This window comes from Nerophis lumbriciformis, linkage group LG29 (genome assembly GCF_033978685.3).
Source record: "Nerophis lumbriciformis linkage group LG29, RoL_Nlum_v2.1, whole genome shotgun sequence".
Taxonomy (NCBI): Eukaryota; Metazoa; Chordata; class Actinopteri; order Syngnathiformes; family Syngnathidae; genus Nerophis; species Nerophis lumbriciformis.
The window spans coordinates 34,954,784-34,970,000 of record NC_084576.2 but is presented as its reverse complement, the minus strand read 5'-3'; the positions used below and the strand labels follow the sequence as shown (position 1 = coordinate 34,970,000).

Sequence of the window (15,217 nt, the reverse complement as noted above, 5' to 3'; positions counted from 1 at the left end):
CAACCCCATACAAAATCTGTGGAGGGAGTTGAAAGTCCGTGTTGCTCGGCGACAGCCCCAAAACATCACTGCTCTCGAGAAGAGGAATGGGCCAAAATACCAGCTACTGTGTGTGCAAACCTGGTAAAGACCTATAGTAATCGTTTGACCTCTGTTATTGCCAACAAAGGTTATATTACAAAGTATTGAGTTGAATTTTTGTTATTGACCAAATACTTATTTTCCACCATAATTTACAAATAAATTATTTAAAATTCCTACAATGTGAATTCCTGGATTTTTTTTTCACATTCTGTCTCTCACAGTTGAAGTGTACCTATGATGAAAATTACAGACCTCTGTCATCATTTTAAGTGGGAGAACTTGCACAATCGGTGGCTGACTAAATACTTTTTTGCCCCACTGTATATATATATGATATGTGTGTGTATGTTACTCATCAGTTACTCAGTACTTGAGTAGTTTTTTCACAACATACTTTTTACTTTTACTCAAGTAAATATTTGGGTGACTACTCCTTACTTTTACTTGAGTAATAAATCTCTAAAGTAACAGTACTCTTACTTGAGTACAATTTCTGGCTACTCTACCCACCTCTGATGATAACCTCCACATTCTACAATGGAGGAGAAAAAAAGTCCTCCTTTCTGTCCAATACCACGTGAAAGTTTGTCCAGCTTCCATACTCCTTTTTATACACTTTTCAAGAAATACAAACTCCCTAGCTTACTAGCTTTCTGAGACTCTTATTTTGTTAGCGCAAGCAGGATGAAGCAGCACTTTTATTGTGAAGACAGGAACTGTGCAGTCGGTCTTTAGAGTTTTGACGGCATGTACGGTTGAAATAAAAAGTGTTTCTGGCCTTCCTGTCGGTCATTTTTTCTTAATAATGATCATTTATAGGTGTATTTTTTTAATGCCTGGCTGACACACCCTCCACCATCCACCACGTAATGGGCACCCCTGGCCAAGATGGTGACTCCCCAGTTTGCTTGACCTGCATATTTTTGCCATACATCTAAATGTGAGCGCACCCAAAAGGCGCTAGTGTGCGTACAAAGGCATGTTTGTGTGGTGTTCACCTTTCTGCCATCCAACTCCATGACTTCACTGAACACCTGCAGAGCCACCACTTTTTCTGCGTCACTGTACAGCTGGTTCTGGGTCACCATCACCCTGGTGACAGTAGAAAGCAGGTCCCCAGCCCCATACTCGCTGCTTCCATTTGTGCTGGCCACTGAAAGAGAGTCATTTGCATTATTAGCATTATGATCAGGGGGAAAAAAAAAAAAGCAGCATTTCTGGTGAAAAGTGAACTCACAGAAAAGGGCTTGACAGTTTAATCTGGTCACCGCTGATAGCTCAACGGGGATATTGTTTACCAATACTTGCTCCTTGTCCACTGATATGTTTAAATTGATCTAAAAAAATTATAATAACAGTCTTGAACTTTTCCAGATGTTTCTTATCTAAGAGAATCACAAAGGAGGATATACTATACCTGCAAATTGTAAGGCTCCTGTGTATCTGGCGACCCGGCTATCACGTTAATCAGGATATTTTCCTACAATTAACAGAGTAATATCAATACAAAGAGGGAAATATAGCCAGGAATTTGCAAAAAAATGCCAGTGTTATTTATTTCATGAAATCACTAAGTGCCCTCAACAGGAAAATAAACAAATATAAGTAACAATAAGTGAATGCAGGGACCCAAAATGGCCCATTCATAAAATTGTTCAAATAAATTGTTTTTTTTTTCTTTCAAAACTTTATATTTTTAATTACCTTCGCATCTAACCATAGATAAACAGTTTTTCTTCTTCTTCTTGTTTTATGGTAGGGCACTCAACATTTTTTGATTGATTGATTGAAACTTTTATTAGTAGATTGCACAGTGAAGTACATATTCTGTACAATTGACCACTAAATGGTAACACCCCAATAAGTTTTTCAACTTGTTTAAGTCGGGGTCCACTTAAATTGATTCATGATACAGATATATACTATCAAATATATACTAACAGTCATCACACAAGATAATCATCAGGGTATATACATGGTATTATTTACAAAGCCACCATATTCTTAAAATGAACAATATACATAAATATTAGATGTTATTGTGAATGTGCCTGTCACTAGATGAAATATATACTTACAGCATGTACATAAAACAATGATGTCGGCTTTTGGTTGTTTATTAGGGCGCTTTATTGGCGGAATAGAGATAATTCTATTACCTCCATTGTCAGCTGACTTTTGCTAGCGTTTATTAACTAGTTAGAATGCACAAAAAAGAAAAACATCTTCTTGTCTTTCATCAGGATAAGGAATGATTGGCAAAAAAAAATCTACAAAAAGTGCAGCTCCCCTTTACGACTGATGCAGATGTCTTAATAGTAAGGCTGCAGCTAACGATTATTTTTCTATCGATTAATCTATAGATTATTTTTTTCGATTAATCGGTTAATCTATAGATTTTTTTTTTTTTCGATTAATCTATAGATTATTTTTCCTTTTACCGATTATTTTTTTTATTTAAAATGAAGATGAAAAAATAAATGTAGACCAGTTTTTTCAAAAGGCATGGCTTTTATTTACAAAAAAAAAAGTATGGCCACTCAGTCAACATTGACAACAACATGACAAAATATTCTGTAACAATGTAAACATTTAAAACTTTTAACATTTAACAAAATTAAAAGTAGCTTATTTGCTTTTTAATGTGCAAATATAAAAGTAAACATCCAGTGCAATCTTAATATTCTGCAATAGTATAAGCATTTCAAAAGTAAAAGTATTGCTTATTTGCTAAAATGTGCAAAAATAAAGATAAACATCCAATACAAAAAAGTGCAAAACGAAATATTCTGTAACAGTGTAAACATTTCAACAAAAGTAAAAGTATTGCTTATTTTGCTTAATAACACAACAATGATAGTATGATTAAAGTGAAAGTTAATTGTTGGTTTGTACATAGTATATGTAACTGTTAATGTTGTAAAAGGTATTTGCACAACTAATTAACGTTAGCGTTAAAGAGGAGCGCATCTTTGTAAACACTGAACAGGCACGCCAAATGCGCCTCTCAGAGCGAAACAGTGTTTTAGTTTATGAATTTACAACGCAGATACAAATGACACATTCATGTTTTTGTGTAATGATGACAACGTATACTCACGCGGACGATTGACTAGTTGATGGTGATGGCAAGAACGCTGTCGGGTGTTTTCTTTTCAAATGTTCGTTTATAGCCGTTGTGCATACAACAACATTATTAGCAGAGGTGGGTAGAGTAGCCAGAAATTGTACTCAAGTAAGAGTACTGTTACTTTAGAGATTTATTACTCAAGTAAAAGTAAGGAGTAGTCACCCAAATATTTACTTGAGTAAAAGTAAAAAGTATATTGTGAAAAAACTACTCAAGTACTGAGTAACTGATGAGTAACATACACACATATATATATATATATATATATATATATATATATATATATACACACACATATATATATATATATACACATATATATACATACATTGATATATACAGTATATAATTTATATTTATTTATTTTGCCGTTTTTGTTTACATGTTAAAGGTGTTTTAATGAATATACAAGCATGTTTAACACATATAGATTCATTTCTTTCATGAAGACAAGAATATAAGTTGGTGTATTACCTGATTCTGATGACTTGCATTGATTGTAAACAGACAGTATTGCTTATAACGTCCACGTTTTCAAATGGAGGAGAAGAAAAGTTCCTCCTTTCTGTCTAATACCACATGAAAGTGGTTGGTTTTTGGTATCTTATTTGTCCATCTTCCATATTCGTTTTTATACACTTTACAAGAAATAAATTGGCGGCAAACTCCGTAGCTTGCTAGCTTGTTTGCGCTGGCTTTCGGAGACTCGTATTTTGAAAGCGCGGCGCGATGGAGCGGCGCTTTTATTGTGAAGACAGGAACTGTGCAGTCAGTCTTTAGGCTTTTGACGGGATGTAAGGTTGAAATAAAAAAGTGTCTTTTTTCCTTCACACTTTTGATTGATTGAAACTTTTATTATTAGATTGCACAGTACAGTACATATTCCGTACAATTGACCACTAAATGGTAACACCCCAATACGTTTTTCAACTTGTTTAAGTCAGGTCATGTGACCGCCTAGCTCTGTTTGATTGGTCCAACGTCACCAGTTACTGCATCTGATTGGTGGAACGGAGTGAAACGTCACCAGTAAGGCAGGCACTTTGAAGGTCTGTCTGACAGACCAAAACAAACAAAGCGTGCATTAACAGATCGATAAAAATTAGTAGCGAGTAGCGAGCTGAATGTAGATAAAAGTAGCGGAGTAAAAGTAGCGTTTCTTCTTAGGCCGTTTATTGAAATACTCCCACACTTTTGACGACTTTTGGCGTGCTTTTTTCCCCTCGCTCGCACCGCTCGCATCGTCTGCTTTGAGCTCCGCCATGACGGTAGTGTGACGTAAATATGCGACGCATCGAAGCACAAAAACGGCATCGACGTATTTACGTAACCGATGACGTCGACGCGTCGTTTCAGCCCTACATAATAGCTTCCGTTTGAATATTTTTTTGGACCGCAGGATGAAAATATTCACACATTGCCACAAAAATACCCTATGCCACCAACATAAAGCAAATAAAATAGATATTTAAGTAGTCGTCGTTTTCTCTCATGAAGTCTGCCACAAGTAGTGGTAGTGTTGTTGAAGGAAGAAGCAAACAATGTGATGCGTCTGTGAAATTATTAAGCCACCATATGCTTAAAATGAACAAAATACATAAATATTAGATTGTGAATGTGCCTAAAACAATGCTGTGGGCTTTTGTTTCTTTATTAGGGTGCTTTATTGGCGGAATAGAGATAATTCCATTACCTCCATTGTTAGCTGACTTTTGCTAGCGTTTATTTACTAGTTAGAATGCACAAAAAAGGGAAAAACACGTGTTCTTGTCTCTCATCGGGTTCAAAAAAATCGACATTGTTCCCCTTTAAGACTGACGCAGATGTCTTAATAGCTATTGTTTTGACCGCAGGACGAAAACATTCACACATTTTAAAGCAGATATTTTTAGCACCGGCCGCGAGTCGCTAAGCTAACTGTGACGTCAGTGACGTACGTCGGCGTTGAAAAAGTCAATAGACACCGTGAGTCTTACCGTGTTCAGCGATGACTCTGTCAGCGTGACTAAGACAACAAGTAGAAACTTCACAAAAACGGCTGATATTGCCATTTTTAACTCGGAGTCAGCTCAGTTCGCTGTACACTACCAAGCTACGCACATTGACACCGTCGCAACTGCGCATGGGCGGGGAATTGACCAAAAACACTGACACTTCCCTAATTGCGCATGCGCGCGAACTGACAGTTTCCTCGCGAGAGTTTCCCAAACGTCGGCATGGCGGTACTCCTTGAAACGACGCTGGGCGATATAGTTGTGGATTTATTCACAGAAGAAAGGCCTAAAAGTAAGGACACCGCAGTCGGACTTTAAACTACAACTATTGTTTTACCTGGATTGTCGTGGGACGAAGTTACCAGGGTGCTGCCAGCTTCTACCATACGTGCATGCTAGCTGTAGCTGTTAGCTTGCTATCAACTTTATTAGACATCAACGCAAATACAGTCGTGGTCAAAAGTATACATACAGCAATGTTAATTGTTAAATATTCATCTGACACCACACGAGACCTTCTGGAGGAAAGTTCTGTGGTCAGATGAAACAAAAATGGAGCTGTTTGGCCACAATAGCCAGCAATATGTTTGGAGGTGAAAAAGTGAGGCCTTTACTCCCAGGAACACTATTCCTACTGTCAAGCATGGTGGTGGTAGAATTATGCTCTGGGCCTGTTTTGCTGCCAATGGAACTGCTGCTTTAAATGGGACAATGAAAAGGCAGGATTAGCTCCAAATTCTTAAGGACAAGCTAAAATCATCAGCCCGGAGGTTGGGTCTTGGGCGCAGTTGGGTGTTCCAACAGGACAATGATCCCAAACACACCTCAAAAGTGGTAAAGGAATGGCTAAATCGGGCTAGAATGAAGGTTTTAGAATGGTCTTCCCAAAGTTCTGACTTAAATGTGTGGACAATGCTGAAGAAACAAGTCCATGTCAGAAAAGCAACACATTTAGCTGAACTGCACCAATTTTGTCAAGAGGAGTGGTCAAAAATTCAAGCAGAAGCTTGCCAGAAGCCTGTGGATGGCTACCAAAAGCGCCTTATTGTCCCATTTACTCTCCGTAAAGCAGCAGTTCCATTGGCAGCAAAACAGGCCCAGAGCATAATACTACCACCACCATGCTTGACGGTAGGTATGGTGCTCCTGGGATTAAAAGCCTCACCTTTCTCTCCTCCAAACATATTGCTGGGTATTGTGGCCAAACAGCTCCATTTTTGTTTCATCTGACATCACATGGACAAATATAAGACCTTCTGGAGGAAAGTTCTGTCCTGACTTAAAGGTGTGGACAATGCTGAAGAAACAAGTCCATGTCAGAAAAGCAACACATTTAGCTGAAGTGCAGCAATTTAGTGGTCAAGTGGTCAAGCAGAAGCTTGTGGATGGCTACCAAAAGCGCCTTATTGCAGGTCAACTTGCCAAGGGACATGTAAGCAAATATGAACATTGCTGTATGTATACTTTTCACCCTCACATTTTCAGTAGAGCCATAATAAATTCATAAAAGAAGCAAACTTCATTTTTGTGAGCAACAAGTATGTGCTCCAATCACTACATCACAAACAAATAGAAATGATTGTAAAGTCAAGACAGCCATGACATGATGTTCTTTACACGTGTACGTACACTTTTGACCACCACTGTATTCCATCCATCCATCCATTTTCTACCGCTTCTTCCCTTTTGGGGTCGCGGGGGGCGCTGGAGCCTATCTCAGCTACAATCGGGCGGAAGGCGGGGTACACCCTGGACAAGTCGCCACCTCATCGCAGGGCCACCACTGTATTCTTCTGTACTTTTATAGTAGCAACTTAAATGCTGACACATTTTTTGGACTTCTAGGCTAAAAAAAAATGTGTCGGCTGCATGTAAAAAAGCAATATACCGTATTTTCCGGAGCATAGGGCGCACCGGATTATAAGGCACATTAAAGGAGTCATATTATTATGATTATTTTCTCAAAGTAAAAGACTTCCTTGTGGTCTACATAACATGTAATGGTGCTTCTTTGCTCAAAATGTTGCATAGATGATGTTTTACACATCATCTTCAACTCACTTTCTGACAGTCTCTTCAGGATGCACCGTTTTGTGGGCGGGTCTTATTTACGTGCCTCCACTTGGACAGCATCTTCTCCTTTTTGTAGCGGTGTAGCGTGCAAGGACGGGAGTGGAAGACGTGTCAAAAGATGGAGCTAAGACGGAGCTTTTTTAATTTTCCTGGGGGAACTCTCCTGAAGGAATCAAAGTACTATCTATCTATCTAACCATTAACTAACATTATTAGCTAACATTATTCACCCAAGTTCTTTGGGTGAATAATGTCAACTCACTACACCGGTATGTTTTAGTGCTTTAGTGAGTTTACCGACAGATATAAGTAAGAACTTTACACTACTTTATATTACAAATGGCAACAACCTTATATTTTTGATGATGAACTACAAGTTTTAGACGCTGAGTGATGAACAGATCCAACCACAGTAAAGCACCAAGCATCATGTAGCAGTATTGCTAAGTGCAGAACAAGAAACACAAACTACAGACATAATAAAACAATCACTTCCTCGACAATGTCTGCTTTCACTGGAATGCCGACTGATAGGGATGTTTATATCTTTCAGCACAATACTCGATTTAAGGCCACAACTTTCTACTATAAATGATTTATACAAACTTTTACTAACTTAGAGGCGGTACAGCAGCAACATCTCAGTATGTCAGTAGTTGCATAAGTTACCTCTGATCGATGCGCCGTGTTAGTAAAAGTAGTTCCTCGGCGTTAGCGCTTATAAAGACAATATCGCTAATACGTACACTTTTGACCACCACTGTATATTGATGCAGTTTTACATTTCTTTTCGTTTCACTAAATAAGTGTTTATCATTTGCAACTTGTAAAAACAGTGAATTTGAAATCTATTCCCATTCCATTCATAAATTCATGGAAGTGCAGGGCTCGAATGTAACCACGGCAACCGCGACCGCCCTTGTGACTTGCCGTAATGCCCTAAAAAATTGACCAACATGCCATGACCGCCCTTGACTTTTTACTTGTTAATGGACGAGGGATGTAACAGTAAACGGTATAACGATAATTTGCGATAAAATTCCCGACGGTTAGTAATACCATTTAATTTTTTAATGACCGAAAAACAGTAATTTTTAATGCATTTTAGGCAACACAAAGTCAGACGCATGCGCACCAGCGTCGTTTGACTTGATAACCATGGCGGACTAACTACACAGACTTTGCTCCGGAGATTTCCCTTCGGAGTAAACGGGGCCAAGCGCTTGCTTTAACGTCACTTTCCCTCGCTTCCTGCCGTGCGTTTAAGAGCGCACTGCTGTGTTTAGATGGAGACAGGTGTGGACAGTATTGTCCCCACACTAAAAGTATAGCAGATTTGCTCACATTTTCAGTAGAGCCATAATAAATTCATAAAAGAAGCAAACTTCATGAATGTTTTTTGTGAGCAACAAGTATGTGCTCCAATCACTACATCACAAAAAAAATAAGAGTTGTAGAAATGATTGTAAAGTCAAGACAGCCATGACATGATGTTCTTTACACGTGTATGTACACTTTTGATCGCGACTGTACCTATTCTCCTTGTGCAGATAACTTTGTAATGTAACAAACGCTCTCTGTTCATTAACACACCTTACATGTTTTTTTTACAGCTTGTCTCAACTTTCTGAAATTATGCAAGATAAAGTACTACAACTACTGCCTTGTCCACAATGTACAGGTACGTTACTGTCTGTGTACTATTATTAACTCACTGTCTTTAGCTGCATTATAATAAGGTAACATAATGCACAATGTTTTAGACCACTTTCCACCATATATCCAGGAAACTAGCTCTTGGTAACAGTAATTCCTGGAACTAAAAGGTTCCTGGAACCCATTATGTTTGGCATTTGCACAGCAGCAAAGTTCCAGAAACATTTGTGTAAATTAGGATGCTGTCGTCAAAGCATGATTTGTCTGTTCTAACATCCCCGGTTTATTTTATTTATTTATGTATTCGCACAATATAACCAGTACAAAAGGTAATATTGTAAAAAAAAAAGACAAGAAATGAGAAATACGTAATAACAAATAAGAAATAAGTGCAGGTGAGAAAAGAAACCCAAAAAAGCTTATGCAAGGTTCTCACCTAAAGCAGTAAATTAACAAACACAATTAAACATAGTATATAGAAAAAATAAGATAGCAAGTTGTGTGTGTGTGTGTGTGTGTGTGTGTGTGTGTGTGTGTGTGTGTGTGTGTGTGTGTGTGTGTGTGTGTGTGTGTGTGTGTGTGTGTGTGTGTGTGTGTGTGTGTGTGTGTGTGTGTGTGTGTAATAGGGCTACATTATAAGGTAGGAACAAATGGAGAATGTTGATTCATCAGGCTGGCCCTTAATCTATGTTTAATGTTAGTGAGTGAAGATGAGGAGTACATAGGTGGTTTTTCAAGAGTTTGATGGAAAACTGGCTATGAGTGATAGGGCCAAAGATAGGACGAAGATTATCAGTTTGTCTAGTATTATGATCATGAATTTGTGAATTGGTCTTAAAATAATCTTTGAAAGGGGTAGGACAGCGTTTCTCAAAGTGTGGGGCGCGCCCCACTGGTGGGGAATAGAGACATGACAAGTGGGGCGGGAGGAAATTTCACTTAAAACATTTTTTGTATTATTATATTCTTAGATTTTTTTTTTACTATGCTTTCATTTTCTATACACACTGTAAATCACTTTGTGAGTCTGTCTGTGAAATCCGCTATATAAATAAATGGAAATTACCGGTACTTATTTTTACTGTAGGCTTTAAATTTCTCGGTAGGAGCGAAAGTTTGACAGACATAGCAACAGTAACTAATGGGGGCGGGGCTAAGCGGAACAAACTTTCGCGCGGATGGGTAGCAGGCTAATGTGTGGACCACAATTACACAAATATATACATGTGACTCGCACCTCAAAGGTCGTCGAGCCAGAGCCAGCGCCTGCAGAGAAACAAAAATGTGACGGGCACACACTGTGTCATTCACCGGGAAGCACTCGCGTCAAGGCAGCTCAGCCCCGAACTCAATGAGGTTTTAACATGTTGTGAGCGCGGTAAATTTGATCAAAACACGACCACTGAAAGCGCGACTGTTCTCTGCACTGTGTGAGGAAATGGGAGCTGATCATACAGCAGTGCTGTTTCACAGTGAAGCAAGGTGGCTCTCCTGGGGGAAAGTGCTGTCACTTGCCCTGTCTTGCCAAATGCATAGCTCCTCCTTTTTTTTTTTTGCAAAGAGGCACTTTTATTGTATTTATTATTGAACTTGATGCAAGTTATTTGATTTATTATTGAACTTGATGCAAGTTATAACACTTTTTTTGATTTATTATTGAACTTGATGCAAGTTATAACACTTTTGTTTTATTTATTATTGAACTTGATGCAAGTTATAACACTTTTGTTTTATTTATTATTGAACTTGATGCAAGTTATAACACTTTTTTTGATTTATTATTGAACTTGATGCAAGTTATTTGATTTATTATTGAACTTGATGCAAGTTATAACACTTTTATTTGATTTATTATTGAACTTGATGCAAGTTATAACACTTTTTTTTTATTATTGAACTTGATGCAAGTTATAACACTTTTGTTTTATTTATTATTGAACTTGATGCAAGTTATAACACTTTTTTTTATTTATTATTGAACTTGATGCAAGTTATTTGATTTATTATTGAACTTGATGCAAGTTATAACACTTTTTTTGATTTATTATTGAACGTGATGCAAGTTATAACACTTTTTTGATTTATTATTGAACTTGATGCAAGTTATAACACTTTTTTTGATTTATTATTGAACTTGATGCAAGTTATAACACTTTTATTTGATTTATTATTGAACTTGATGCAAGTTATAACACTTTTTTTTATTTATTATTGACCGTGATGCAAGTTATAACACTTTTTTTGATTTATTATTGAACGTGATGCAAGTTATACCACTTTTTTTTATTTATTATTGAACTTGATGCAAGTTATAACAGTTTTTTTGATTTATTATTGAACGTGATGCAAGTTATAACACTTTTTTTGATTTATTATTGAACTTGATACAAGTTATAACACTTTTGTTTTATTTATTATTGAACTTGATGGAAGTTATTTTATTTATTATTGAACTTGATGCAAGTTATACCACAGCTGCACATTTATTTTATGTATTATTGAACTTAATGTTATTTTATGTTATTGAGTTCGAATGTGTACAACTTGATGTTCAATAAATTTGAAAATGTTAAAGCTTGGCATTAGCGCTCTGTTGGGGCGATGGGGGCAGGTGGGGCTTGAAAACTCCCCCTTGTCCAAAGTGGGGGATGACAAAAAAAGTTTGAGAACCACTGGTGTAAAGGATGAAGATGCAGTAGCCAGGTCATTGAGGTCAATGAGAAATAGTAGGGGTCCAAGTATAGACCCCTAAGGAACTCCACATGACAGTTTAAGTTTGGATGAAGAACAACCATTGACATACACAAATTTCTCGCGGCTATACACATAACTAGACAGCCATTTAAAAGTAATATTTTGAAAACCATAGATATGTAATTTATCAAGTAAAATAGTATAATCAACCGTATCAAAAGCTTTAAAAAGATCAATGAGCAAATTCCTTCTTATTAAGGGCAGTATAGATATTCTCAAATAACTGAACAAGAGCCATATCAGTGGAGTGATTTTTCCTAAAACCATACTGCTGTTCATATTGTGTTCATTCAAGTGGTGCATCATTCTTTTATAAACCAGTTTTTCCAATGTTTTAGAGAAACAGGGTAACACTCATATTGGCCGATAATTATTAAAAAAAAGTCTTGGAGTCAAAAGTCTCCGGTCATACAATTTATAGAAATACTAGTACACAACTTATAGATAATAAAATACACTCTTTGCTCTCAATGTTTATTTTGCAGTGCAAATAATAATGGACTATTTTGACAATAACTACAGAAACTGCACCTTGCTGTTAATCCACATACCATATGTGGTAATTTTTTTAATTCATTTTTGTAGCACAATATAAACATTTTATAATGTAACATAAGTGAGGGTGCAAGCAGCTGCAGACTTTTCAAACATGACTGTTAAATTACGTGCTCAAAGTAGTCATTAATCTCATATGTTCAGTATTGCAAACCCCTCCTCAAGGATTAGGTACTCAGACAGTACTATCTCCCAAACTGGAACGTATTTCTTCTCAGAAATGTGTCCAGGAATGTCGTTTCAGTCCAAATGCACATAAAGTTTGTGTATTTCAGAAGGACCTTTTAGAGATTTTAGACGACATATCATTTTAAGACTAGTAAATAATTCAATTAGCCATTTAGCATTTCTAACAGCTGACTGTATTTGTAGGCAACCTTAAACTTCTAATCTGTGCATGTTTGGGGTTGTTAACACGGGAGCCTAATATAGTCAACCCTTTTTTCTTTTTTTACAGAGAGACTTCATTGTCCAAACTGGTGACCCCACTGGTACAGGCCGTGGTGGCGAGTCAATCTACTGGTGGGTCATCTTTATCAATATACAGTAAATCCCCCCGCTATTACGTTACGGTTACGTTCTGCGAACAAATGCAAATATTGGCCGCACCCATAAAGAGCATCCTGCTGAATTCACTCTTGTTTTTCCCCCAATGCAAAGCCACTATGGGTGTTAGGATAGTGTTTTTGTTTCATCATTTATACATAGTCCAATGGTTTATTGTCCAATATACATTTAAAAAAATATTGTTTTTAATTGTGTTTTGCTACTGTATGTAAAATCTGCAACCACAGAATGTGCCCACTGTGGGATAAATAAAGGCTATTTTATCCTAATTGATCATTTAAAAAAGAACTTAAAGCAAAGAAAATAAATATTTGAATATTTACGGGCGAGGGCACGAATGTGAATAGGAGGGGATCTACCGTAGCTTACTTTCCTCAAAAGTGGCATTGTGGTGACAGTAATGTCTCTTTCTTGTGTGTTATCAGCAAGTTGTACGGGGACCAAGCCCGCTTTTTCGATGCAGAGAAAGCCCCGCGTATTAAACACAGGAAAAAGGGGACAGTGTCTATGGTCAACAATGGCAGTGACCAGCATGGGTCACAGGTGAGTACAGTGCTACCTCGGTGTTCTTACACTCCACGTTTCCTAGAATTCTGTTATAGATAAACATTTTGACCAATAGTTTGCCCAGGTTTTCGCATACCATTTCAGTTATCGTACGACAAACTAGTCCGTTTGCTGTTTATCACTACACAGCAGAGGTGGGACCAAGTCATTGTTTTGCAAGTCACAAGTAAGTCTCAAGTCTTTGCCCTCAAGTCCGAGTCAAGTCCCGAGTCAAGACAGGCAAGCCCCGAGTCAAGTCCAAAGTCAAGACTGGAAAGTCTCAAGTCAAGTCCTAAGTCCTGCATTTTGAGTTTCGAGTCCTTTCAAGTCCTTTTAACCACAGACTAATATATTAACACAGATTGTGTATGCTTTTCAAATGCTGTATTTATTTATTAAAACAAGTGCATTTTAAATTGCAGGAAAGAAAATTGTGCTGACATTGCACTTTATAATAGCACTATTAACCAGTCATTTTAAACATTAACTCATTCCTTTACAGAACAAACACATTGAAAAATAAAGTGCAAATGTACTTATTTGTACAAAAGTGTTAACATTGAAAAAACATGACATATACGTGAACATAACAAAAAAGTTGTACTTTTTATATGTCAGGGCCCTATGCTGCATTGCATTTGCAAAAGACCAAATTAGCCAAGAGTCTGTCAGTCATTTGTGCACGATGGGGGCGTAGTATGATGCCACCATGGCTGAAAACTCGCTCCACTGGAGCACTGGAGGCAGGCACTGCCAAGACTCTCATGGCCACTCGGAACAGTGAAGGAAGAGTCTTCATGTTCAATGCCCAGAACAAAAGGGGAGAGAGAGTTGTTTTGGGTTGGTGCACTACTTGTAAGTGTATCTTGTGTTTTTTATGTTGATTTAATTCAAAAAAGAAAAAGAAAAAATTATTTATTGTGCGGCCCGATACCAATCGATCCACGGACCAGTACCGGGCCGCGGCCCGGTGGTTGGGGACCACTGAGGTAAACAACCAACAGTATGTCAGAAAGCTAGCTAAAACGGTACACATATTCATAATATAGTATACATTTTAACTGACCTTTATTTTACTATTTTTGTCTTTTTTTAGGTGGCTAAAATACGCGGTGCTGCTGACCGCCGTCTAACGTTACGTGTGATATATTGACTAACGTCCATCCATCCATCCATTTTCTACCGCTTATTCCCTTTGGGGTCGCGGGGGCGCTGGAGCCTATCTCAGCTACAATCGGGCGGAAGGCGGGGTACACCCTGGACAAGTCGCCACCTCATCGCAGGGCCAACACAGATAGACAGACAACATTCACACACTAGGGCCAATTTAGTGTTGCCAATCAACCTATCCCCAGGTGCATGTCTTTGGAAGTGGGAGGAAGCCGGAGTACCCGGAGGGAACCCACGCAGTCACGGGGAGGACATGCAAACTCCACACAGAAAGATCCCGAGCCCGGGATTGAACCCAAGACTACTCAGGACCTTCGTATTGTGAGGCAGATGCACTAACCCCTCTGCCACCGTGAAGCCCATTGACTAACGTAACCCTGCTTTAAAAAAAAAATCACTAAACAAAAAGTATGAATAAGGTAGTGAACTGCAACAGATTCCCGTGTTTGCAATAACGTTATAACGTTAGCAGTGAGTTTACAGCCTCACTGATTTAACTACACAGCAAATAAAAGTCACGTTACTTAGCCAATAAACGTTATCTTACATTCAAAACTTACCGTTCTTTGTGCAACTTCAAATGCCGGACGAAGTTGGAAGTTGTTGCCTCTCCATCAGTCATTTTGGAACCGCATGTGTTGCATACTGCAAACCGTTTTGTGTTGACCACCTCGTAATTTTTATACCC

At 37.9% G+C, this 15,217-nt stretch overlaps 2 protein-coding genes across 3 annotated transcripts in view; one reads left to right on the top strand and one right to left on the bottom strand.

Annotated features, from left to right (window-relative positions):
• ginm1 (glycoprotein integral membrane 1) overlaps positions 1-5,354 on the bottom strand; it is a 12,622-nt gene extending 7,268 nt beyond the window's left edge. For both annotated transcript variants that reach the window (XM_061924422.1, XM_061924423.1), the window contains exons 1-4: positions 5,191-5,354; positions 1,502-1,564; positions 1,322-1,421; positions 1,083-1,237 (exon numbers count right to left, since the gene is read on the bottom strand). In XM_061924422.1, coding sequence (XP_061780406.1) covers positions 1,083-1,237; positions 1,322-1,421; positions 1,502-1,564; positions 5,191-5,265 — 393 coding nt within the window. In that variant the 5' untranslated portion in view covers positions 5,266-5,354. The remainder of the gene's footprint in view (positions 1-1,082; positions 1,238-1,321; positions 1,422-1,501; positions 1,565-5,190) is intronic.
• Positions 5,355-5,370: 16 nt separating this feature from the next.
• The window catches only part of ppil4 (peptidylprolyl isomerase (cyclophilin)-like 4), a 30,082-nt gene continuing 20,235 nt past the window's right edge, over positions 5,371-15,217 (top strand). The window contains exons 1-4 of the mRNA XM_061924421.2: positions 5,371-5,500; positions 8,895-8,962; positions 12,704-12,768; positions 13,239-13,356. Of these exons, the coding sequence (XP_061780405.1) occupies positions 5,431-5,500; positions 8,895-8,962; positions 12,704-12,768; positions 13,239-13,356 (321 nt within the window). The 5' untranslated portion in view covers positions 5,371-5,430. The remainder of the gene's footprint in view (positions 5,501-8,894; positions 8,963-12,703; positions 12,769-13,238; positions 13,357-15,217) is intronic.